Raw genomic sequence first — 24,497 nt, 5'->3', positions numbered from 1 at the left:
CCAGGGCAGGGCCGGGGATTGAACCTGCAACCCAGGCCCATAGGCCGACGCTCTATCCCCTGAGCCAAACCAGCGAGGACCCAGCTTACGCTTGGTTTGACTTGACCTCCCACTTAGAAGTCAGGTTCTGCCTGGGCAGTCAGATCCTCGCACCACCCCCTGATTTGGGGATGTGTTCTCTCTGAATATGTAAAAATATTTTATCCCAAGGAAATAAAATCAACAAACACTACAGTAGGCAGCTTAATGCCATGTAAATTCTACCATTAATTAGAAGTTTAATGATGAATACTTCCCAATAGCACTTTAATCCTTGGATTAAAAAAAAATCTTAACCTCCCAGAAGAACTCTATGTGTTCTCTCACAGCAGTCCCTAGCATCACCTTCCAGGTGACCTGAACGGAAGTCCCATTTTCTGCCTTAATTGCAGTCTGTCTGTCTCTTGGTGCAGTGCGTTCTCCTACCATTTGGTTCCTCTGGGGATTCTAAATATTAGAAAGATGGCTGAGGGCTCCTCTCCTGACCAGGCCAAGAGTGTGCTGGCTCCAGGTCTCTTTCCTGTGAGGTTAACCGCAAGTTGGACTCCATCTGTGGACCTAGTGCCCATCGGAGCAGTTCCACACCCTCCGGCAGCTCAGGCCCTGCCCTGAACGCTGGGCCAGGCCAGAGCACTGCTGTTTGCAGACATCGTGGCGATTCGCTCAGCATGTCCAAAGTGCCTTCCATGTCTTAAAATCAAATTCACTGTCACAAACATGTTCTATCTATTAGAAACAATAATGAAGGGTAAAAATAAAATTAGGGTCTTTCTCCTGTGGAGACACTCCTGCCAGTGGAAGGGCTGTTCTCTAAGGCAGCAGTGGAGAGTGCACCATTAGCCTGCAAGCCGGTGTGCAGTGTTCGGGGTTCGGGGCAGCGCCGCTGGGAGCCCAGCTGGGCGGGCCGGTGAGCTCATGACACTGCAGGGCGCCATCAGGGTGACAATGGAGGTGACAGCGGAGGCCCCTGGGGGTGGGCTGCCTTGGGGATGCAGACTTCTAGGCAGCGAGAGGAAATAATGGAAAATGGATTTGTATTGGCAACGGGCCAATACAAATGGAGGAATGTTTGGAGGGATTCAGGCATCGGGTGGTAGCTAGACTAGAAGCCTTCTGACCTCTGAAGAAATGGGGTTGAAAATTAACGGGGAGGTTTCTGAACGGAGGCACCTGGCTTCCCAGCTTCCCCGCCTGTGTCCTACAGTTCCCACCCTCTTCCTGTTGGGTTTTTAGGCTCTTTGGTAGATGATGAGTCTCTCATCGGTGTCCTCCGAACCACCAAGCTGACAGCAGCTGAAGTGAGTGAAAAGCTGCACGTGGCCGCGGAAACGGAGATCAAGATCAACCTGGCTCAGGAGGAGTTCCGGCCGGCGGCCACCCGCGGGAGCATCCTCTACTTCCTCATCACAGAGATGAGCATGGTCAACATCATGTACCAGACCTCCCTGGCCCAGTTCTTGAAGTTGTTTGACCAGTCCATGGCCAGGTGGGCCTCACGACCTTCCCCCCCAGAGCAGCAACTTAAACACTTTTGTTTATATTCCTACTTCTTTGATTTTTAAAATGTATTGCAGATCTGAGAAGTCTCCACTCCCTCAAAAGAGAATTACAAATATTATCGAGTACCTGACATACGAAGTTTTTACATACTCTGTCAGAGGCCTGTACGAAAACCACAAATTCCTCTTTGTGCTCCTCATGACCTTGAAGATCGACCTCCAGAGAGGAACAGTGAAGCACCGAGAGTTCCACGCTCTCATCAAAGGTGAAGGGTTTGGAATATGGATGTGGCGTAAAGGATATCGCTTCTGATGTGCTCTCGGGTGGGCTGTAAACTAATTTCTACAACATAGTAGAGCAGTTGTGTTGTCAGGAAAGTGAAGCTCTTTATCTATGCCCCTTTTTTTTCTGATTTCCATTCATTGTGCTCTGGTTACTCAAGGTAGCGTGCTTCAGGGCTGTGTTAACGCTATGATTCTCAGTTATGTAATTACGTGAAGGTTGGTCACTGTTGCCCGTGGCGAGGAGGCCCGGATGCTGAGGGGTGGGAAAGTGCAGCTGGTGGTGAGGGTTCCATTGCAGGTGAGCGGTTCCTCAGGCAGGAATGAATGTGAGGGCTCACAGTTGAAGTTAATCCCATTCGTTGCTTATCTCCGTGTTAAAGTATAACTAAGACAAAAGTATTTTCATTCAGTTCAGCAAAATAAGTGCTATGCACACCCAGCATGCTAGTGTCTGGGATACAAAGATGAAGCAGACATTGTTTTAAGAGAAATAGCAGCCTCCTACAGGGGATAAAATAACTGCAAAACAAGGCCGAACCGCCTGAGTGTGATGAGAGCGATAAGAACAACACGTTCGGTCTAAGAGGAGGGAGAGGTTACATGCGCTTGGTGAGATCAGAAAAGCGCCTTGGAAAACACACCTTTGCAGGGTAAGTCAGGAATTTGTCAGGTTATTTGACGCATGGGGAAATGTTTCAATCTTTTCTTTATGGTGTTGCCCTCTGTATATAGTTTAATAAATCACTTTCTTGCTGCTCCTCCCCACCCTCCAAAAAAGAAAGTGGCGTTTGAGTGGCCCCTGACGGTAGAGACGGAAGCGTGAGGAGGAAAGGCGGGGAGTGCGTGAACTGGGAGCCTCAGTTCCCAGAGGAAGGGTTTTCTCGATCTGGTGAGAAGCCAGGCATCGTGGAGGTGGTGCTGTGGGCCGTTCGGAACCTTTTCTTGTCCTCCGGGAAGGTCACTCGGGCAGACATGCATGGGCTAGAGAGCAGAGGATGGAGGGGTCTATTACAATCTCCGTGCCGCAGCCTGCGGTAAAGGTGACGGGAGTAGGAAGGAGGAAACAGGTGAGGGCCATAGCAGGGACAGGCACTGGACCAGAGCCACGAGGCGGGTCAGAGCCGAGGTTCTGGTCTGTGCGGAGATTTCCCGTCCACCTGGTTGGGAGAGGAGCTAGTTCAGGCGTGTCAGAGTCGGGGAACAATGAGTGTGAGTTTGGGACCTACTTTTCAGTCGGCATAAGAACAACCCCCAAATTCCAATGGCTCAACACAGCAAAGGTTCACTTACCCTCCACTCTCGCTCCAACATGCGTGTATGGCCACCCAGGAATCCCAGCTGCCTCTGTCAGTACTAGGCGGAGGGACGGATGTGGCAAGTCGTGTCCTGGCCCTTAGAAGTTATCCCATAAGGGACACATGTCACTTAACGCTCATATCCCATTAGCCGAAGCAAGACATGTGGCCACACCTAACTTCACGGAGAGCAGGGGCTATAGCGCTCCCACGGGCTTGGGAGCAGGGAACTGGGCATTCCCATAGGCCTGGTGACTGCGCAGACACGTGGGATGTGAGGCATCCAGCAGGCAGACGGCAGGCCGGACAGACGAGAAGGCAGACAGCGGCCACGTTGGGTGTAGAAGTTAACAACCAAGGCTGTGGGTCAGTGGAGACCACCCGGGAGGAAAATGGGGAGTATTTCCAAGTTCACGCTGCAAGGGGCCGGGACGTGATTCGCTTTATCCTCATCGTCCAGCTGACGAGAGGCAGGCAGGAGCCAGGCCTCGCTACTCTACCGTGTTCTTTAGTTCATTTCTTCCTCAGGCCCAGGTTAGGTTCCCAGATAAGAAACGTTGTGAACCGTTCTGCGTTCTCACTGAAATGTCTTCTTTGACTTTTTCTTTCTTGTAACTCAAAGGAAATGAGAATATGTCCTGGGGTTCATATTTTTCTCAGGCCTGGGACGCCTGGAGGAGCTGGTGTCTGAATTGTATGTGGGCGTTTGGAGGCCACGTGGTGCGTAAGGCGTGTGCAGGGCTGGAACCAGGGAATGAGCAGACTCTGCCCCGGCCTAGCAGTGTGATCTCAGAGAGCGACCCCGGTCCCTCGCACACAGGGGGCTGTGGGCCCCGGGGAAGGATAAGGGCCACCTGGAGAGACAGGGTGGGCTCTGGAGAGGAGGGTCCGTATGTCGGGGTAGTCTCTGTAACATTTAAATAAAACACACCTGAATTTACCAGGTACTGGACTGACTCGTCCAGTCACCTCGAGGCTCTCACTTGCCTGGGGCTGCAGCCTCGGGGTCTGGGGCAGTGGGGACGGGGCATTGAAACAGGTGGACACCGAGGCAGCAGTGGGAGCAACGGCCTCCCGCTGAGGACAGCCTCCCTCTGCGGGTGTAAGCGGGATGGGGAGTACACTTTTGGGTTTTTCCTTGTTGCTGAGCTGGCTTCGCTTCCTGAGTCCCATCTGCTAGTGTGGCCCCTGGGAAGGAGACAGCTCTGACCGGAAACCCTGGCCCCTGGGTCCGCAATGGGTCTGGAAAGACAGAGGAGTCAGAGGAAGAAGGAGGTGGGGAGAGGAGAGCACTTGGGAAACATCCAGACAGAAGATGCCCTGCGCTCTGCCCAGAGCCGCGCGGGCATGGGAGCTGCCCGGCAGCATTGTGAGGGAGTGGCTGGACGGATAAGCGTGAGGTTTGGCAGCAGGCGCGTGGACATGGGATGTGGAGGGGCTGGTGCACACCAGAGGCCTGGGACCTCTGACCGGAGACAGGCCCAGTCCCTGTGGACGACAGCCCCCGGCACCTGCAGGTCACACAGGACGTGCTCAGAGGGGACAGGGCAGGATCCCGGCCTGGGACTGAGACTGGTAGAGACGAGAGGGCGACTGGTAGAGACGAGAGGGCGTGTGCAGATCTGAGGCCCCTCCCTGTCATGACACAATCGCCATCCCCCACCTCTCCCCACCCAGCAAATCCAGCCAAACCGTGCTCTTACCTGAGACAGGCGGGATTCTGGGAGACTAAGTATGTAAGTCAGCGGAGGCTGAGAAACACAGCAACACAGCGGGGAAGGAATCTGCGAGGAGAATTAGATTTGACACAGAAAAAAAAAGAAGGCTGCACATCGGGGTTGTGGTGAGAACACATCTGAGCCCCGTTTCATTAGCTGAGAGCCAGGGAGAAGCAGATTGCACAGGGCCAGCAGCGCCAGTTTGAGGAGTTTGGGCTGCATCTAGTGGGCAACAGGGAGCCATCGAATGCTTCCTGAGCAGGAAGTCATGCGAACAGAGTGGTGCTTCAGGAAGATGAATTGGGGAGTGTCTGATAGGTTGGTTAGCAAAAGTATAGTCAGCTCAGCAGTAAAAGAGGCTTTGTGTGTTTTTAAAAAACAACCCAAAGCTGGCTTACTGTATAGTTTGTATTAGTTTTGAACCAGCTTACATTTTGACCAAATTATTTTTTAAAAGATGGTATGACTTTGTTTTTAATGGTTTTTTCAAGGTTAACACAAATGGTCCTTAGATCACTGGTTTTTTTTTTTTTTTTTTTAAATCATTTGAACCCAGTGCTTCAGGGGGAGAAGGAAGACTTACTGATCACAGCAGAAGTGTTCGATTTCCCCGGAAGGACCGTCCCGTTGCCTCCACTCCCACTTGTTTTCTTCGGTCTCTGGAAGGTGCCTTTGACGTTCTGTTTCAATGGACAGTGTCGGACACTGTGACACATGAAGCAGATAGCAGGGCAATCCTGCAGCAGAGAGTAATGGATATGCTGTTTCCCTGCCCAGTTCCTGTAGAAAGATGTCATCTTTCTTTTGTTGTAAACCACGGACAAAAAGCACCTTAGGGCATGTGCCCTTGCCCTCCAGGTTGGACTGGACCTGAGTTCCAAATCAGACAGTTAATGTCAAAACCACAGCTAATGCTCGCCTAGCGGTTACTGTGGGCCAAGACTGTCCTAAGCTTTCTGCACACAAACACGTATTTAATCTCCACAACATCCCGTCTGGTAGATTCCATTGTTACGCCTTGTGGCAGAAGAGGAGGCAGAGACTGAGTTCTCTGTCCCCGTCTTTGCCGCTCTCGTATTAGAGTGGGTGTTGGGGGAGAGACTGTCCGGTTAGCTGAGGTGCACGTGCCCGAAACTCTGCTGCAGCCTAAACGCCTCTGCTGGTGCCTTTGAGGCTTATGGTCCATGAACACATTGTTTTGGAAACAACGGAAAAGGATGACTGTCCCCGGGTCAGAGAAGCAGAGTCCCTTAGGCCCCCAGCCGACTCCAGCGGTTGCTTTCCCAGTAACCTCGGTGTTGGCAGAACCAGAGCCGAGCAGGGCTGTCTCCCTCTCCAGGTGGCACAGGGCAGGTGGTGAGGACGGTTGCCGGTCTAAAGACGTGGTGGCCTCGGAGTCACTGCCCCGAGGGTGGAACAGAGGGGCCGTGCATGAAAGGGGTACTTCAGCTCATGCCCCATCCCAGGAAGGTGCTGCAGGGGGAGCGGAGCCCTGTGCCCCGCCCCACGCCCCTTTTTTGCCCAAGCGTTGATTATGAAGTGGAGGGATTCCAGGAGCTCTTCAGGATAATGGGATTTGAAAGTGGCAGAATCACCATTTTTGCATAATCTGAATGAAAAACAGAGCTGGAATTATTATGATAAAACATTACTAAAGATATGCAACAGAGGGATTTTGAAGTTGTAACAGTCGTCACGTGACTGGGTGGGAGCCGGTCACAATGGGGGTGTTCGTTGACTTGTGATTGGCTTCAAAATACGACCCATGCTGTTCACATGCTGTGAGTCCAGGGCCTTGCTCATTTTCTCTGCTTTATTCCCGGTGCCTGGAATGTGCCAGATACACAGGGAACGCTTAATAAGTATTTGTTGAATGAATGAATGAATGAATGGATGGATGATTTGATCATTAGTTACTCCCTTAAAACCCCACAGCTGTACTATGTCAATCTATCCATGTACCCATCTTTTTGACCTGGTAACAAATCGTACTGAATATGAAACTTCTGGAGGGGTGATGACTTAGAAGTGATTTTTAAAATCACACATGGGATGATCAGCCTATTCACTGATATCAAAATGGTACATTGCAGACTGTTAAAACAGTAAAAAGGCAAACAACTACAACCACCTGGGAACAGTTCTTTGCAAAGAAAAATGACAAGGAATTACCACCATCTGTATTTTATAAGACGGAACAAATCAGTAAATAAAACAGTAAGACATGAAGGAAATGTACCCAAAAAGGATAACCACATTTTCTGTAATGTGACTATTTTCCAGTTTTCCCATATTTTTCTGTAATATGGTTATCTCATTTTTATGACTTGGGGGGTAGGGGGGTTCTAAAAATGGAGCCGGAGCTGACCTGGTCCTGCTGCCCCCTCCCCCAGGCGGAGCAGCCCTGGACCTGAAGGCCTGCCCTCCCAAGCCCTTCCGCTGGATCCTCGACATGACCTGGCTGAACCTTGTGGAGCTGAGTAAGCTCCCGCAATTCGCAGAAATCATGAACCAGGTAATAAAGGGCGGGAAAGCGCAGATCTCTACACCCAAACACACCCAGGCCATTTGTTGTTGTCATTAACCCTCACCCACGGATATTTTTTCCATTGGTTGTTGGAGTGGAAGGGAGGGGTAGAGACAGAGAGAAACATGAATGTGAGAGAGACACATCGGCTGGCTGCCTCCCATACAAACCTGAGCCAGGGATTGAGCCTGCAACCAGGGCATGTACGTGCTCTTGACCGGAATCAAACCCGAGACTTGAAGTCCGAGGGCCAACGCTCTAACCATTGGGAAAACCGGCCAGGGCCACCCGGGGCCATTTTAATTGGAGACCTCCTGGTGACAAGTCCTCACACAAAAGGGTCCGCACAATGGCGTAGCTTTAAGGCTCCCTGGCTTGCCAGGGAGAGTATAGACAGGGGGAAGGGCGGGGGGGCTCTCAGAAGGAACCTTTTGGAGGTGCAGGCAGCTGCCTTTTCCTTCTGTGCTGGGTGTGGGTCACTCACAGGTGCTTGAATCACTGTCAGAATCGGAACCAGCGGTGGGTCCTTTTTTGTATTTTTTTTTAGCTTTTTTTTTTTTTTATTTTTTGCTAAAGTATTACAAAGGGTATTACATAAGTGTCTTTCCCGCCCCCCCCCCCCCACCGCCCTTGACAAACCCCTGCCCTCCCATACCCCCCAGTGTCTTATGTCCATTAGTTATGCTTATATGGATGCATACAAGTCCTTCAGTTGATCTCTTACTCCCCTCCCTCCTGTCCCCCAACCCTCTCTGGCCTTCCCACTGCAGTTTGACAATCAGTTTGAGGCAGCTCTGCCTCTGTATCTATTATTGTTCAAAAGTTTGTAATGGTCTTTATTATCCATGAATGAGTGAGATCATGTGGTATTTTTCCTTCATTGACTGGCTTGTTTCACTTAGCATAATCTCCAGTTCCATCCATGCTGTTGCAAATGGTAAGAATTCCTTCTTTTTTACAGCAGTATAGTATTCCATCGTGTAGATGTACCACAGTTTTCTAATCCATTCATCTACTGATGGGCACTTAGGCTGTTTCCAGATCTTAGCTATGGTGAATTGTGCTGCTATGAACATAGGGGTGCATATATCCTTTCTGATTGGTGTTTCTGGTTTCTTGGGATATATTCCTAGAAGTGGGATCACAGGGTCAAATGGGAGTTCCATTTTTTGTTTTTTGAGGAAACTCCATACTGTCTTCCATAGTGGCTGCACCAATCGGCATTCCCACCAGCAGTGCACAAGTGTTCCTTTTTCTCCACATCCTCTCCAGCACTTGTCGTTTGTTGATTTGTTGATGATGGCCGTTCTGACAGGTGTGAGATGGTACCTCATTGTTGTTTTGATTTGCATCTCTCGGATGATTAGTGACTTTGAGCATGTTTTCATATGTCTCTTGGCTTTCTGAATGTCCTCTTTTGAAAGGTGTCTATTTAGATCCTTTGCCCATTTTTTGATTGGATTGTTTATCTTCTTTTTGTTAAGTTGTATGAGTTCCCTATAAATTTTGGAGATTAGGCCCTTATCAGATATGACGTTGGCAAATATGTTTTCCCACGAAGTGGGTTTTCTTGTTGTTTTGTTGATGGTTTCTTTTGCTGTGCAGAAGCTTTTTATTTTGATGTAGTCCCATTTGTTCATTTTCTCTTTAGTTCCAAATGCCCTAGGAGCTGTATCAGTGAAGAAATTGCTTTGGCATATGTCTGAGATTTTGTTGCCTTTGTATTCTTCTAGAATTTTTATGGTTTCCTGTCATACATTTAAGTCCTTTATCCATTTTGAGTTTATTCTTGTGTATGGTGTAAGTTGGTGGTCTAGTTTCATTTTCTTGCATATATCTGTCCAATTTTCCCAACACCATTTATTGAAGAGACTATCTTGGCTCCATTGTATGTTCATGCCTCCTTTGTCAAATATTAATTGAGCATATTGGTTCGGGCTAATTTCTGGACTCTCTATTCTATTCCACTGATCTATATGTCTGTTCTTGTGCCAGTACCAGGCAGTTTTGAGAACAGTGGCTTTGTAATACAGCTTGATATCTGGCATTGAGATCCCACCTACTTTGTTCTTTCTCAGGATCGCTGCAGCTATTCGGGGTCTTTTTTTATTCCAGATGAATTTTTGGAGAGTTCGTTCTAGATTTTTGAAGAAGGCCATTGGTATTTTAATGGGAAGTGCGTTGAATTTATAGATTGCTTTGGGTAGTATGGACATTTTAATCATGTTGATTCTACCAATCCAAGAACATGGTATGTTCTTCCATCTCTTTATGTCTTCCTCTATCTCTTTTTTCAATGTCCTGTAGTTTTCTGAGTAGAGGTCTTTTACCTCTTTAGCTAAGTTTATTCCTAGGTATCTTAATATTTTTGGTGCAATGGTAAATGGGATTGTTTTTCTAATCTCTCTTTCTGAAAGTTCACTATTGGTGTATAGAAATGCCTCGGATTTCTTGGGGTTAATTTTGTATCCTGCTACATTGCCAAATTCATGTATTAAGTCTAGTAGCTTTTTGATGGAATCTCTAGGGTTTTGTATGTATAATATCATGTCATCTGCAAATAAGGACAGTTTTACTTCCTCTTTTCCAATTTGGATGCCTTTTATTTCTTCTTCTTGTCTAATTGCAATGGCTAATACTTCCAGTACTATGTTGAACAGGAGTGGTGAGAGTGGGCATCCCTGTCTTGTTCCTGTTCTTAGGGGAAATGGTGTTAGTTTTTGTCCATTGAGTATGATGTTGGCTGTGGGCCTGTCATATATGGCTTTTATTATGTTGAGGTATGATCCTTCTATTCCCACCTTTCTGAGAGTTTTTATCAAAAATGGGTGTTGGATTTTGTCAAATGCTTTTTCTGCATCAATTGATATGACCATGTGGTTTTTTTTCTTTCAATTTGTTTATGTGATGTATCACGTTTATTGCTTTACGGATGTTGTACCATCCTTGCATCCCTGGGATAAATCCTACTTGGTCATGGTGTATGATCCTTCTGATGTACTGCTGGATCCGATTTGCTAAGATTTTGTTGAGGATTTTGGCATCTATGTTCATGAGGGATATTGGCCTGTAATTCTCTTTCATTGTGTTGTCTTTACCTGGTTTTGGTATTAGGGTGATGCTAGCTTCATAGAATGTGCTTGGAAGTGTTCCTTCCTCTTGAACTTTTTGTAGTAATCTGAGAAGGATAGGTTTTAGTTCTTCCTTGAAAGTTTGGTAAAACTCCCCTGAGAAGCCGTCTGGTCCTGGGCTTTTGTTTGCTGGAAGCTTTTTGATGACTGCTTCAATTTCTTCCATAGTTATTGGCCTATTGAGATTTTTAGATATTTCCTGATTGAGTTTTGGAATGTTGTATTTTTCTAGGAATTTGTCCATTTCCTCCAGGTTGTCTAGTTTGTTGGAGTAGAGTTGTCCGTAGTATTGTTTAACAATCATTTGTATTTCTGTGGGGTCTGTTGTTATTTCGCCTCTATCGTTTCTGATTTGGTTTATTTGGGACCTCTCTCTTTGCTTTTTGGTGAGCATGGCTAGGGGTTTGTCAATCTTGTTTATCCTTTCAAAGAACCAGCTCTTGGTTTCATTGATTTTCTGTATTGTTTTTTTGGTCTCTATTTCATTGATTTCTGCTCTAATCTTTATTATCTCCTTCCTTCTGCTCACTCTGGGGTTTTCTTGTTGCTCTCTTTCTAATTCTTTGAGTTGTAGAGTTAGATGATTAACTACCATTTTTTCTTGTTTTTTGAGATAGGCCTGTAGAGCTATAAACTTCCCTCTCAGGACTGCTTTCATTGTGTCCCATAGGTTTTGGATTGTTGTGTTTTCATTGTCATTAGTGTCCAGGATGTTTTTAATTTCTTCTTTGATGTCATTGGTAACCCAATCAATATTTAATAACATGCTATTCAGCTTCCAAGTGTTTGAGTATTTTGGGTTGTTTTTATTGTAGTTTATTTCTAACATTATGCCATCGTGGTCTGAGAAGATGCTTTTTATGATTTCAATCTTCTTGAATTTGTGGAGACTTTGCTTGTGACCCAATATGTGGTCTATTTTTGAATATGTCCCATGAGCACCTGAGAGGAATGTATATTCCATGGCTTTGGGGTGAAGTGTTCTGAAGATGTCAATTAAGTCCATCTGATCTAGTGAGTCATTTAGGATTGCTGTTTCTTTGCTGATTGTTTGTCTAGCGGATTTATCCAGTGATGTCAGTGGTGTATTAAAGTCCCCTACTATGATTGTATTGTTGTCGATCTCTCCCCTGATATCTTCCAGAAGTTTTCTTATGTATGTGGGTGCTCCTGCATTGGGTGCATATATGTTTATCAGGGTTATATCCTCTTGTTGTATTGATCCCTTTAGTATTATGAAGTGGCCTTCCTTATCTTTTGTTATGGCCTTCACTTTGAGATGTATTTTGTCCGATATAAGTATTGCTACCCCAGCTTTCTTTTCCTTTCCATTTGCCTGAAATATATTCTTCCATCCCTTCACTTTCAGTCTGTGTGAGTCCCTTCTAATGAGGTGGGTCTCTTGTAGACAGCAGATGTATGGGTCATGTTTTTTTATCCATTCAGCCACTCAATGTCTTTTGGTTGGAGCATTTAGTCCGTTTACGTTTAAAGTTATTATTGAAAGGTACTTGTTTGTAGCCATTTCTTTTTTTGTGTGTGGCTGTTTTCTTTCTGAGCTTTTTATTTCTTCTTTTTAAACCAGTCCCTTTAGCATTTCTTGTATGGCTGGCTTGGTGGTGATATACTCCCTTAGCCTTTTTTTTGTCTGTGAAGCTTCTTATTTCCCCTTCAATTTTGGATGATAGCCTTGCTGGATAGAGTATTCTTGGATTCAGTCCTTTGCTTTGCATCACTTTGTAGATTTCCGTTCATTCTTTTCTTGCCCGATGTGTTTCTGTTGAGAAATCATTTGATAATCTAATGGGAGATCCCTTGTATGTAACTTTCCGTCTCTCTCTTGCAGCCTGTAAGATTCTCTCTTTGTCCTGAACATTTGCCATGGTAATTATGATGTGTCTTGGTGTGGGTCTTTTCGGGTTCACCTTGTTTGGGACTCTCTAGGCTTGTGTGACTTTTTTCTTCCCCACCTCAGGGAAGTTTTCTGATATTATTTCTTCGAATAGGTTTTCTAATCCATGTTCATCTTTCTGTTGTTCTGGCACCCCTATTATTCGTATGTTGTTTCGTTTCATGTTGTCCCAAAGCTCCCTTAGGCTCTCTTCCTGTCTTTTAATTTTTTTCTCCAGTTGCAGTACAGTTTCAGTGTGTTTTGCTTCCTTGTCTTCTAATTCACTAATTCAGTCCTCCGCTTCTCCTAGTCTACTGTTGATACTTTCAATGGTGTTTTTTATTGCAGCTATGTCGCTCTTCATTTCTTCTTGGGACTTACTTAAGTTGTTGATTTTTTCATCAGTTTCTTCTAGCTTCTTGCATATGGTATTGATTTTTTCCTCCGTCCGGTGCATGTATTCTAGGACCCTTATTCTGAATTCTTTTTCCATCATGTTGTATGCCTCTGTCTCACTTAGCTGCTTTTCTGGCAAGTGCTCCTTTTCTTTTCTTTGGGGGTTTCTTTGTCTACCCATGTTCGATCTCACTGACATATTTAGTTGTTGAGTTATGCAGTGGCTGCTCCCTGGGTGGCAGTGGCTGCTCCCTGGGTGGCAGTGGCTCCTCGGGCTGTGGTTGCTCCTTGGGCAGTTGTGGTAGCACCTGCTCCTCCGTTGGTAGCAGGGCCTCTGGTGGGTGCTGTTCACAGCTGTGGTGGCTCTTCTGGCTGGTGGAGGGAGGCTTCACACACAGTAACTGTTCCCCAGACAGAGCGTGTGGTGATCAGGAGGCCGCTGTTGCTTGAATCTGCTGCGTTGATTTAAAGGCACCAAATACAACACAACAAGGCACAACGTACCAGGCACTGAACACGAATGTATTTACAATATTAATAACCCCAAATAAAGGTGGCCATCCGAGCAAAGAGAGTTAGGAGATAAGGAAGATAGAAGAGAAATAGAAAGAAGAGAAAAAAGAAAGAAAGAAAGAAAAAAGAAGTGTAAAAATGAAATGGGAAAAGGGAGGAAAAAAAGGAGAGGAAAAGAAAAAAAAAAGTAAGAGAGAAAAGAGAATGAAGTATAAAAGGGGAAGAGACTATTTGTATGAGGAGAAAACTCTTATAGAACCACCACTAATCCCAACAAATTACAGCAACAGATTCCTGGTGATGAATACAAACTACCAACAACCAATAATATCAAGCGACGCAAGGGAAAACAGAAGCACCGAAATAACCGGGGGGGGGGGGGGGGGGGGGGAGGGGCAGAAAAATAAAAAGAATAAGCAGAATAACCTCAAAAACAATCCTAAAAAAACCCCCAATATACTCGTCAATCAAGCAAACAACAATAAAACAATAGAGAGAGAAAAGAAGAAGAAGAAGAAGAAAAAAATTTGGATAGTGAAGGAAGATACAGGAAAGGTGTATAAGGATTTAGAGCAGGGGATTGGACAAAGGATATATAAGTAGGGTGAAATTTTGACAGGGGGTAAAAAGAATAGGGAAAATCTAAAGCTGGAGTAGGGTAAGAGAAACAGGACAACAAAAGGGAAAAAGTGGGGAAGAGGTTTTTAGCACAGAGGCAAAATTGAGGTAGAGAGAAATGTTGCTAAAGGGACGATGAAAATAGAATGGAGAACAATAGTCCCAAAATAAAATAAAGACAAAATAAAATGACACTTTAAAAAATGGTAAAATGGTAGCAGTAATAATACTAGTTAAAAATAAAAATGTAGTAATTGAAAGGGTACAATCAGGTGATGGGGGAAAAAAGGAAGAAAAAAAAGAGAAAAAAAAGGAAAAAAAATATTTTCTTAGTTAAAAGGTGAAAAAGTAATTTAAAAAAATAAAAATAAAAATGTGCAGTAATGCAGGTGATTCAGATCTACTCTTCTTTTTGGCATGCCCGGAATTCAGGAGAATGTTGAATTTCCCTCTGATACACTGTTCCTCTGTTTGTAAGCCACAGTTCTGTATTTACAGAAGAGTCGATTAGTGGCTCTGCCTCTGGGTGGCAGTGTGTCTGGATTGACCTCCAAGGCTATATGTCCTTTCTGACCAGGAGTTCTCTATTGTACCTGAACCAGCTCCGCCCAGAGCTGGCTCCCCAGGCGCCACTCCCAGCTCTCTTTCCCAGGCTCCCCAAAAACAATCTTCCCCTATAGGCTCCACTAGCGACCCCAACTGGGCAATCCCATGCACTGGGCTCAACAATCAAACTCACAGATTTAAGAGGCAGTGTGTAAACAAGAGCCTGGGAAGCTGTGCGAACTCGCTGGGCTCCACCTTCCAGATTTGCGTAGAGTCTCTGTGCGTGCTCTGGCCCCTGGCACCAAGTAGCAGGCCGGCTGGAAGATTCTGAGGCTGCCCCTTTGCATCCAGTCCAACTATGGGCTTATTTATAGTGTTACCTTCTGTGAGCAGCCCTGCGGGAGCCCTCCCCACTTGCGGATCACGCTGGCCTCAATGGGCGCGGACTTTGTGGGGCGCAGATCCCCCCCCCCGCGCACACGCGTGTTCCTCGCTCCAACCTGAATTGCAAACTGCACCTTTGGGGGGAGTCTAACCTTTCCGTGGAGGGAAGCAGGTCTCCTCTGAGTTTATGTCGTCGCGCTGCTTGAGAGCCGTTGCCTCCGGGTTAATAGCCGATCTCTGGATGCGGATAACAGCTGCTCAAGATGGCGCGGTCTCGCGGCTGAGCTGGCACCCAGGGGGAGGTTTCAGCCTCAATCTTTAACCATCCCCATTTTCTAGGAGTTCTCTGTCTTTCCTGGCTGCAGACTGTTTCTCAGCTGAATCTCCTCTCTTTGTTCGGGCTGTATGTTACCTGTTTCAGCTGCTCGGCCTTATCTGCTCCGGGACAAAGCACCAACACGTCCGTCTAAACCTCCGCCATTTTTTTCTCCTCCTTTTTGTAGAGTATTGATGCTATTACATTTTTACTTCTGCCTCTGATTTTTAAAAAATCTTTATTGTTGAGAGTATTACAGATGTCTCCCTCTCCCTCCCCACTCCTCCATTACCCGTTCTGTCTGGTTCCCGCCCCCCTGGCCTTCACCACTCTATTGTCTGTGTCCACAGGCAATGCATACATGTTCTTTGGTTAGTCTCTTCCCACCCACCCCTCCCCTTCTCTCTGAGAGTCGTCAGGCTGTTCCATGTTTCCACGCCTCTGGTTCTGTTTTATTCATCAATTTATTTTGTTCATTAGATTCCTTGCTTGTTTATTTTGCTTTTTAGATTCAATTGTTGATGGATGCGTATTCATTGCATTGTTGATCCCGCTTTAGAGATGAGAGAACCGAGACTCAAGGAGGTTAAGTAGTCTCCACGCGGCCAATGAAGGGCAAAGCTGTCACTGGACCTCATGCTCTTTCCTGACAGCAGCGTTATTTCTCCACAGCCTTTTACACCAGAGCTGGGCCTGGTGTGAGGGGAAGGGCTGCTCTCAGGACAGTGCAGAAGCTCACGGGGCCCTGCCACCGGGCGGCCCGCGCTGGCCTGTCTGTGGGAAGGAAGGGGAGAGTCTCCCAGCTGAGTGGTGTCAGCGATTGAAACAAAAATAGCTTCGAACAGCAGCGGCCCCGCCTTGGCTTCTCAGGCCAAACTGTTTAACAAACGATTTGCTAGGAGAGAGGACCAGGAAAAGGAGTGGGACACGGAGGCGGGCAGCCAGGGCCTGGAAGTCAGCCCACTGCTCATGATAGGTGCAGCTCGCCTGGGAACGCTACTGTGAAGAGTCAAAATCAGCAGCTGGAAGGTTGGGAATAAACACCCTCTTGTCTCCCTCTCTCTGGCTGCTAGCGTGGGGGAGGCCTGCAGGGGGCGCTGTGAGTGGCAGTGCGCTGGGGCCAGGGCAGTAGGGTGGGCCCCAGCACCGTCCAGGCCTGCCGGCATTGTGCCAAGCTGATTCTGTGAGAGCAGCCAGCTGGGGGGAGCCCGGAGAAAGGCGGCAGCTGTGAAACATTTCAGAAATCCTCCTCCACCTTTCAGTGTCCCAGGGACAAAGGTGGAGCAACTGGGTCCATTGTTTTGCTATTAAACTGTGGGCTTTGGGCAGCGATTACTCTCCATGCCTCTGGAGAAAGTGGGCAGAATAGAGGAGAAAGGACCAGGCTTCAGGGTGGCACGCAGCCTCTGCTCTGTGCTGACTTGCTGTTTGCTGTTAGTACTGACCTGCTGCTCTTTAAACACGCTTGCAAACGCGGCCTAAGTAACCAGGCTGCCTGCGGACGCCAGGCTTGCCATCACGCAGTGTCTGTCCCTGGTTTTCACGAGGCTGAGCTTCACCGAGCCCCGTGATGCCTCTAAAACCATGCTCTCCCCATGCTCTGCAGGAACAGGTGCCCGGGACCAGCTTCCGGAGAGACCTCTTCCCTCCTCCAATCTAATGCTCAGGGCAGGGGTCACTAGGAACATGGAACTTTTGACTGTGCCATCTATCAGTATGTTACGTAGAGGTCACCATTTGGAGGTTTGCCTATCAGAATGGTCTCTATCAGTGGTTCTCAACTCAGGGCAACTTTATGCCCATTCCTCTCCCCACTCCCAGCCCCTACCCCCAACCTCCCACAGGGAGCTTTTATAATGTCTAGAGATTTTTGATTGTCCCGAATTGGGGGAGGGGTGTTACTGGTTTTTAGTGGGTGGAGGTGAGGAATACTGCCAAACCACCCCACAGTGCACAGGACAGCGCCCTGCACAAAAAATAACTGGCCCCAAATGTCAGTAGGTCGAGAAACCCTGGCCTGTGGTTTTTTTCTGCCCAGTCATTTAGTGTAATTGATTCATGGTCCTAATCGTAGTGAAAGTGGAGAAAAGCAGTGGGAAAGCTGAAAGAGAATAGTAATCTCCACATTGTTTGGGTCATTGATTTTGAAGAAAAATGTAGATGCGTGGTTATATTTGAAAAATGATGTGCCTAGAGAGAACGACCCTCTGGGTTATCCGGCGTCCTCCCCAATATATTATTTCAACTCCATGTACTCCCGTGGCTTGCTAATTGGCTTGTTTATTTCAGATATCTCGTAATGAGAAGGGATGGAAAAGCTGGTTTGACAAAGATGCTCCAGAGGAAGAAATTATCCCTGATGGATATAACGATTCACTGGATACCTGCCACAAACTCTTACTTATCAGGTGAGAAGAGGTAGCTCAGAGCTGGAGGCATCATATTGTCAAATTACGGAACTCACCTCGGGGAGTTTACTTCGCCGTGTCCCAGTAGTTATTATAAGCAACGTAGGTGCTTTCACACTGCAGTTTGGGATGGCAGCTCTTTAGTTCCTTGACAAGCAAATAGAATGATGGTGGTGGCAGGGAATGGTATGTTTTGACAATGTATTGATGACAGTGCTTTTAGCCAAAAGACATGAAAAATATGCTTTATTATTCCCTTTATTCATTATTTATTGTTGAATTTACTTCTTTAATAAATATAACTCACAAAGTTATAAAGCAATTAGTTTATAAGCTGAAATTCAATTTCATCTGAGAAAAAACCCCCATAAATATTACGCTATTGAAATGTGTAATGCAGGCTTGACTATTAAAATAGAAGCAAAAGTTTTAAATTGATGTTAAGGAAGAACATTCTTTTTTTTTCCGTTTCCTTCCCACTTTTCATATTTTCTTAATATCCAGTAGCTTAAAGAAGGCTTCTATATTAGAGTGTGAGTGTGTGCGTGTGCGTGCATGCGTGCGTGCGTGCGTGTGTGTGTGTGAGAGAGAGAGAGAGAGAGATATTAGATTGGTGGGCAAGGTTGGCATTGGGGGCAGATGAAACCACCAAAAGATTAACAAAAAGATGTTGGGTAATTTTGGAGTAGTTTTTACCTTTCCCAATGTTATAGCCCTACCTGAGCTTGATTTCTTACAAAAAGTTATTTCCTGGATGTTGTCACTCTCTGCGAGTGATCACAGCAATGGTGACCTCATGACCTACAGAGGCTGAAAGAGCTACTAGGTCTTATTGGAATAGATGTGTCTATCTTTTATCCATTATTCTAAAACTGAATCTTTGCCTAATCTGTAGAAGTTGTGATTTAAAATATCAAATATCAAATGATATTATTTAATGTGTCATTGTGTTTAGAACCTACTTCAACGTAGGCAACACAGATGGCATTAAATTAGTGCCTGCTGGTCAACCTACTTCTGACACTTGGACACGTTCTTCCCCCCGCCCCTGACGCCTGCAGAGCTCCCTGTGTGCGCAGCCACCCTCCTGCTTCCCTGCTGAGCGGCCTGGTGTGCAGCAGGCGCTTGATGACTGTCCTGCCAGAGATCAACGTGCTCCTGTGTGTTAGTTTGGATGATGAATTGCTTACCTGAAGCGATAGCCCCAGTTGCCAGGGATCATCATTTGATGCGCTTTTTAAAAATAGCTGATTAAAATTTCAGAATATGACTGGCACCGAAACCACACGATCAAATATGCACTCACCCAGGGTAGAAGACCTTGCCCTTGCTCAGACCCGCACAATGGAGAGTTAGCTCTTTGTCCTTTGCTAATTAAATATGTTCTTTACGTGCCTAGAATGAGATAGGATAAGTAATGAAGAGACTACATTATTTTCCTCTCACTCGTGTCCATTTCTAGGTCCTGGTGCCCAGATCGCACTGTTTTTCAAGCAAGAAAGTATATTGCAAGTTCCCTGGAGGAGAAGTACACAGAACCAGTTATCTTAAATCTGGAGAAAACTTGGGAAGAAAGTGATACACGGACACCGCTGATATGTTTCCTGTCCATGGGATCCGACCCCACCATTCAAATCGACGCCCTGGCCAAGAAGCTGAAGCTGGGTATGAACAGCAGGCTATGACATTTAGCAAACCCCACACACTTTTGCCTCAAATTTTGCCTTTCATAACTTTATAACTGATTAGGAATATCTCCATAAAACTGAGTTAGAAAAAAGTACTAAACTCTTTCCTCTCTCTTCAGACCTCCTGGAGTGAGGTTGGGCGAGAGATATCTTTGTGCAGAGAGGAACAGACTCATCTACCATATTCTGTTGTTTTTTTTTAAAGTTGTAAGCAGATGGCCATGCTACGTGGACAGTAGATTAGCAAGAATGAACTTACAAGAGCAGATTTTATTGCCATCTATAATAATAAAAGCCTAATATGCTAATTAGACCAGACATCCTTCCAGATGACCTTCCGGATGAAGCCAGGGCTGCGAGGGAAGCCCAGATCCCAGGTGCCTGCCGGCGACCGGAGGGAAGCCAGAGGGAAGCCAGTGCCGGCAGCCTGAGGGAAGGAAGGCCTACTCTTGCACGAATTTCATGCATCAGGCCTCTAATGTCTACATAAAATTACAACAAAGTCTATTTTGTCACAAATTTAAAAGAACTAGAACCATTGTAATGCATAGTAATTGGGGATTCATTTATCCATGCTTTCATTCAGAAACCATTTAGTTCAGTCAGGGTGATGGATTCAGGGAGTACAGAGATGAGCACAATGCAGCTGGGGAAGGCAGACATGCCAACACTTAACCGAAGACCACGTGACGGCTATTGTAACAAAGTTACGTACACATGTCTGATTACAAGTTCCAGAGTTACTCAGACTGCAGGGGGTACAGGGATCACATTGATGCTATTTTGAATAGGATCTAAAAAAATAGATAAAATTTTATTAGATGAGAATGGTGGGAAATAGACAGTTATTCCAGGGGGAGGACACAGGGCAAGGAGCTATAAACACGTAAGTTGTGAGAGCGGTGACTGAGTGGCAGAGCTAAAGGACAGGGACCTGCAGAGGCACAGCCCATGGTCATACACTTGCGCCACCAGCTTACAGAGGCTGTCTATCGCTCTCCATCCTCCGAACATCTGAACGTTGTTGGAATTCCAATCTTCCAGGTTCAGATCTCGATAACTATGCCTTGTACCGTTAATTCATTCCTGTCTTTATAAAGATTATAAAAGTGATTGATTATGAATCACTAAACCTACTCTATGAAATAAAACTTACACTGAGCTTATTATATAGTTGATATAAATGTGACACAAAATCCATTTAGTCATCCCCAAGTATTCGCCATACGTCCGTCCCCCTGCATAAAGAAGTTACTGTAAAACATTAGGTATGGTAGCGTGGTCTGTGTCCACTCCCACTTTTCTCATTTTCACTTTGTTCAGTTCATTGTCACCACACCGTTCTATGTTCTGTACAGATCCATGTTTAAATGGTTCTTTTGGCAATCGCTCCTGGTGAAGTCTCATTCACCAACTTTAAAATGAACTGTTTTGCTCTGGTATTTACTGCGGCATGCTAGTCATCGGCACTGGTCTAGGCTAGGAGTGGTGCCTCTCGCACAGCCTTGGAGCTTTTAAATCTTTCTCAGATCTAGTCAGATCTACCCTCAGAAAGGGTAGAAAAACCTGAATAGATTAATCATGGAGATGAGCAAAATTAGAAGTTTTGAAATGATTATCTCAACAAAGGCTGTGGGTTTGGGTGATCTTTTTGATAAGTCCTTTACAACGTTCACATGCTGTATTCCATTCCAGAGGGGAGGAAAAGAGGATGCATTTTCCTCTTTACTACAGGGAACAGCATTATCCTGATATCAAAAACAGACCACGATAGTAACTGCATAAAAGAAATAAGACCACAGATTGATCAACTTATCGCTGTACATATAAGGATCTTAACTAAAATGCAAGCAAGAAAAATTCAATGTGACATTATAAGAAATAACATGCAAATAATAATAATAATGTGCCTTGACTAAGTAGGAATGCATAATTGAAATAAAAAAGATAAGATAAAAAATCTTACCACAACAATAAGTAAAAGACTTTCCCTCAAGCTATCATATTATTGCCTTGGTAGAGGCTAAAAAAGCATTTTATTAAAAATTTAATATTTGTTTTTCACTGTTAAAAAGTAGAAATAGAGGAGTATTTTGTTAATGTGATAATAAACTTCAAACATCAACATCATACTTGTTGATGAACGACTGGAGACATGCCCATTAAAGTCAGGAAGAAGATGAAGCTGTCTGCCCTCACCACTATTATTCAGCACTGTTGTGGGAGATACAGCTAATGTATTGTAAGAATAATAAATAAAAGATATAATTTCTGGACAGTAGGGGCAAAAATCACCATTACTCTCAGCCAGTGTAATTGTCTAACTAAAAAAACAAATGAATCAGCTGAAAAACTATCAGACTTAACAGGATAGTTCAGTAAGGTGGCTGATCACAAAATAAATATATTAAAAAATCAATGGAGCGTCTTGTAAAATAAAATGTAAAAGTCCCATTCACTACAGCAATAAAAGTAACACTGAGAAATAATTTTTAAAATACCCATTAAAAGAAAACTATAAAACTTGCTTAGAGGCATAAAAGTAGGATAAAATAATGGACAGTTAAACCACATTCCCAGTATAAAGATTCAATATTGTAAAGATGTCAATAGTCTCTAGATTAATCTATAAATTGAATGCAAGTGTAATTGAAATTCCAGCAGTTATTTTTTTTCTGATGGGATAGGAGAGGGATCTTAGGTCATCTAGAACAATAAATAGACAAAAATAACCAAGAAAGCTTGAAAAGGAAAAAGAATAACGGGGAATGAATACCACGAGATTTTAAAAACTTCATCAAATTGAGATAATTTAATGAGTGTGAAGATGGCTCAAAATAGGTAAACAGATCAACAGAGCAAAATACAAGGCCCCAAATTAGACTCTAGTATATATAGTAGCTTAGTCTATGATGAGATTCACCTTTCAAGTCAGTGGAGGAAAATGAATTACATAAACAGTGTTGGGGTAGCAGGCTACCTTCAGAAAAAAGGATTTCACCTTCACATTAAACCCCAAAGTAAGGTCTGCATTGATTAGGTGTTTAAATGTTTTAAATCAAGCTGTAAAAGAATAAAAGGAATGCACTGAATACTTACGTAGTATTGCGGTGGCTGTGGTTTCCTTGATCGTAATATCAGAGTCCCAACCCAGGGGACAAGATGGATCATCTGCACAAAGTTTTAAAACTTCTGTACGTCAGCAGCACCATGAGTTACAGCGCAGCCGCGGGTCGGAGTGCGGGTTAGGAAGTACACGTTCCACTCCAGCTGGGACCATGGCCGTCCTTCTCTGTATACTAATATGGCACCGATCCTCCTCAGGATGGATGCATGCTTTGTCCCAACTGTTCTATGTGTAAGAATTTCTCCTGAGAACCTACTGAGAGATACACACCAAGATTTATATGCAAGAATGCTTAATCTAGTTATAATACTGGAAAATTGGAAATGTCCTAAAATGCAAAAGGGTCATGGCTGAATGACCAGCAGAGTGTTGCCATGAAAAACTGCTTTCCAATAATATTTAATGGCAGTAAAATGCTCACAACATACTGTTAAGAAGTAGATACATAAAGTAACGTGTATGTTATTTCATATGTACACATGGTATGTAATGCATATGAATATATGTAACACACATGCATATAAGACATATATAAAATTTTTAATATAGATAGGTGTACAATTCTTTATTCAAAACCCTTGGGGCCAGATGTGTTTCAGAATTCAGAATTTTCCAGCTTTCAGACAGGTAGTATTCCATATATTATATAATACACTGCAGATAAGAGTATTAATATTAATAAAGATAGTGATAATAAAGGCTATAAATAGATTCATAGCCATTCGGGTCAGCTTTTGCCACTAAACTAATTTTATGGCAAAACTTTCAGTTTTTAGAGTGTTTTGAATTTTGAAATGAGCATAAGGGATTGTGGATTGTGCATATTAAAAAAGATTAGAATGAAGGTTTCTAGCGAGGGATGTTGGTGATTTTTATTTTTTCTTTATGCTCTCCTACATTTTCCAAGGCTCTCACTATGAACATATATTACTTAATAAAAAATAAAATGTTTGTTTTTAAAAGGAAGAGGAAAAGTGAAGGGGGCACAAGCCTAATTTGGGAAGGAAATGGAAAGGCAGTTGAAATCTTACTAAAGTCTCTCAAATAGAAACAACTAAAAAATAAAAACGAGCCCAAACTCGAGACCACCAAAGAGTAATTATGCCGCGTTGCCTATGGCAGCATCTCCCAGAGGACACGCTCTGCAGCCGTCCTCCCTGAGAACCCCCCTCACGGTGCCAATCTTGATCTTTTCAAAGAAGATCCTGTGCTTTTCATTTGCTGATTCTCTGTTGTTTTTCTAGTGAGTTGCTGGGGTAGGAGGGAGTGATGGGGAGAGACTGTTTGGGGCTTCTTTTTGGGCTGATGAAAATGTTCTGAGATTAGAGTATAGTGATGGCTCTACAACTTTATGAATACACTAAAAACATAATTCAAATTGTATACGTTAACCTGATATGTGAATTATATATCACCTTTAAAAGTGTAAGGAGACAGTTATTGAGCATCTCAATAGTTATTGAGCTATTGTCTAGTGCTTGGCGTGTCAGCATTTTGAAAAACCCTAACTTAACTCTGGTGCTGTGTCACATACAGAAATTTTTTGATATTTGCAACCATAGTAAAACAAAGATTTATATTTTTGTTATTGATTTTATATATTTAAATGCCATTTAACAAAGAAAAATCAACCAAAAAAAAATGAGTTTGCCTGTCACCTCTGACACGCGTGTCATAGGTTCGCCATCACTGGACTAGAGCTAAGTCCCTTCTCCCGCGGAGCTGACATTCTAGTGTGGGGCAAAGCAGACAGTGATTGATAAGCAAGTGAGTACGTAATAAGCTAGGAAAAGTATCTAATAAGCTAAGAAAGAAGCAGGGTGAGGGGCAGAGTGAGGGGGTGGCTGTATCATCAGGGAAGGACCTGGTAGGGAGGGCGAGGAAGACTGAGATGTGGAGGGAGGGAGTCAGTGCCCCTGACAGTATGTGTAGAGGCCTGTGTGGCTGTGGAAAAGTGAGTGAATGAGGGGGACAGTGGTGGGATAAGAAAAGGTGTGTGTGCGTGTGTGTGTGTGTGTGTATGTGTGTGTGTGTGTGTGTGTGTGCAGAGTGGGGGCCGATTTTGTAGGGCCTTGGAGGCTGTGGGTAAGGACTTTGGATTGAGTTTGGGGTTTTG

General features: G+C 44.7%; 1 protein-coding gene across 1 annotated transcript in view; it reads left to right on the top strand.

Moving 5' to 3' along the window:
• Positions 1 to 24,497, top strand: part of DNAH8 (dynein axonemal heavy chain 8) — a 274,964-nt gene that overhangs the window by 196,054 nt on the left and 54,413 nt on the right. The window contains exons 74-78 of the mRNA XM_070418643.1: positions 1,273 to 1,525; positions 1,614 to 1,804; positions 7,230 to 7,351; positions 17,448 to 17,566; positions 19,029 to 19,231. Of these exons, the coding sequence (XP_070274744.1) occupies positions 1,273 to 1,525; positions 1,614 to 1,804; positions 7,230 to 7,351; positions 17,448 to 17,566; positions 19,029 to 19,231 (888 nt within the window). The remainder of the gene's footprint in view (positions 1 to 1,272; positions 1,526 to 1,613; positions 1,805 to 7,229; positions 7,352 to 17,447; positions 17,567 to 19,028; positions 19,232 to 24,497) is intronic.

Source organism: Myotis yumanensis, unplaced genomic scaffold (genome assembly GCF_028538775.1).
Source record: "Myotis yumanensis isolate MYYU_CA2020_CCGP unplaced genomic scaffold, mMyoYum1.0.hap1 SCAF_6, whole genome shotgun sequence".
Taxonomy (NCBI): Eukaryota; Metazoa; Chordata; class Mammalia; order Chiroptera; family Vespertilionidae; genus Myotis; species Myotis yumanensis.
The sequence above is the reverse complement of the archived record's forward strand: the minus strand, read 5'-3'. Positions and strand labels throughout refer to the sequence as shown.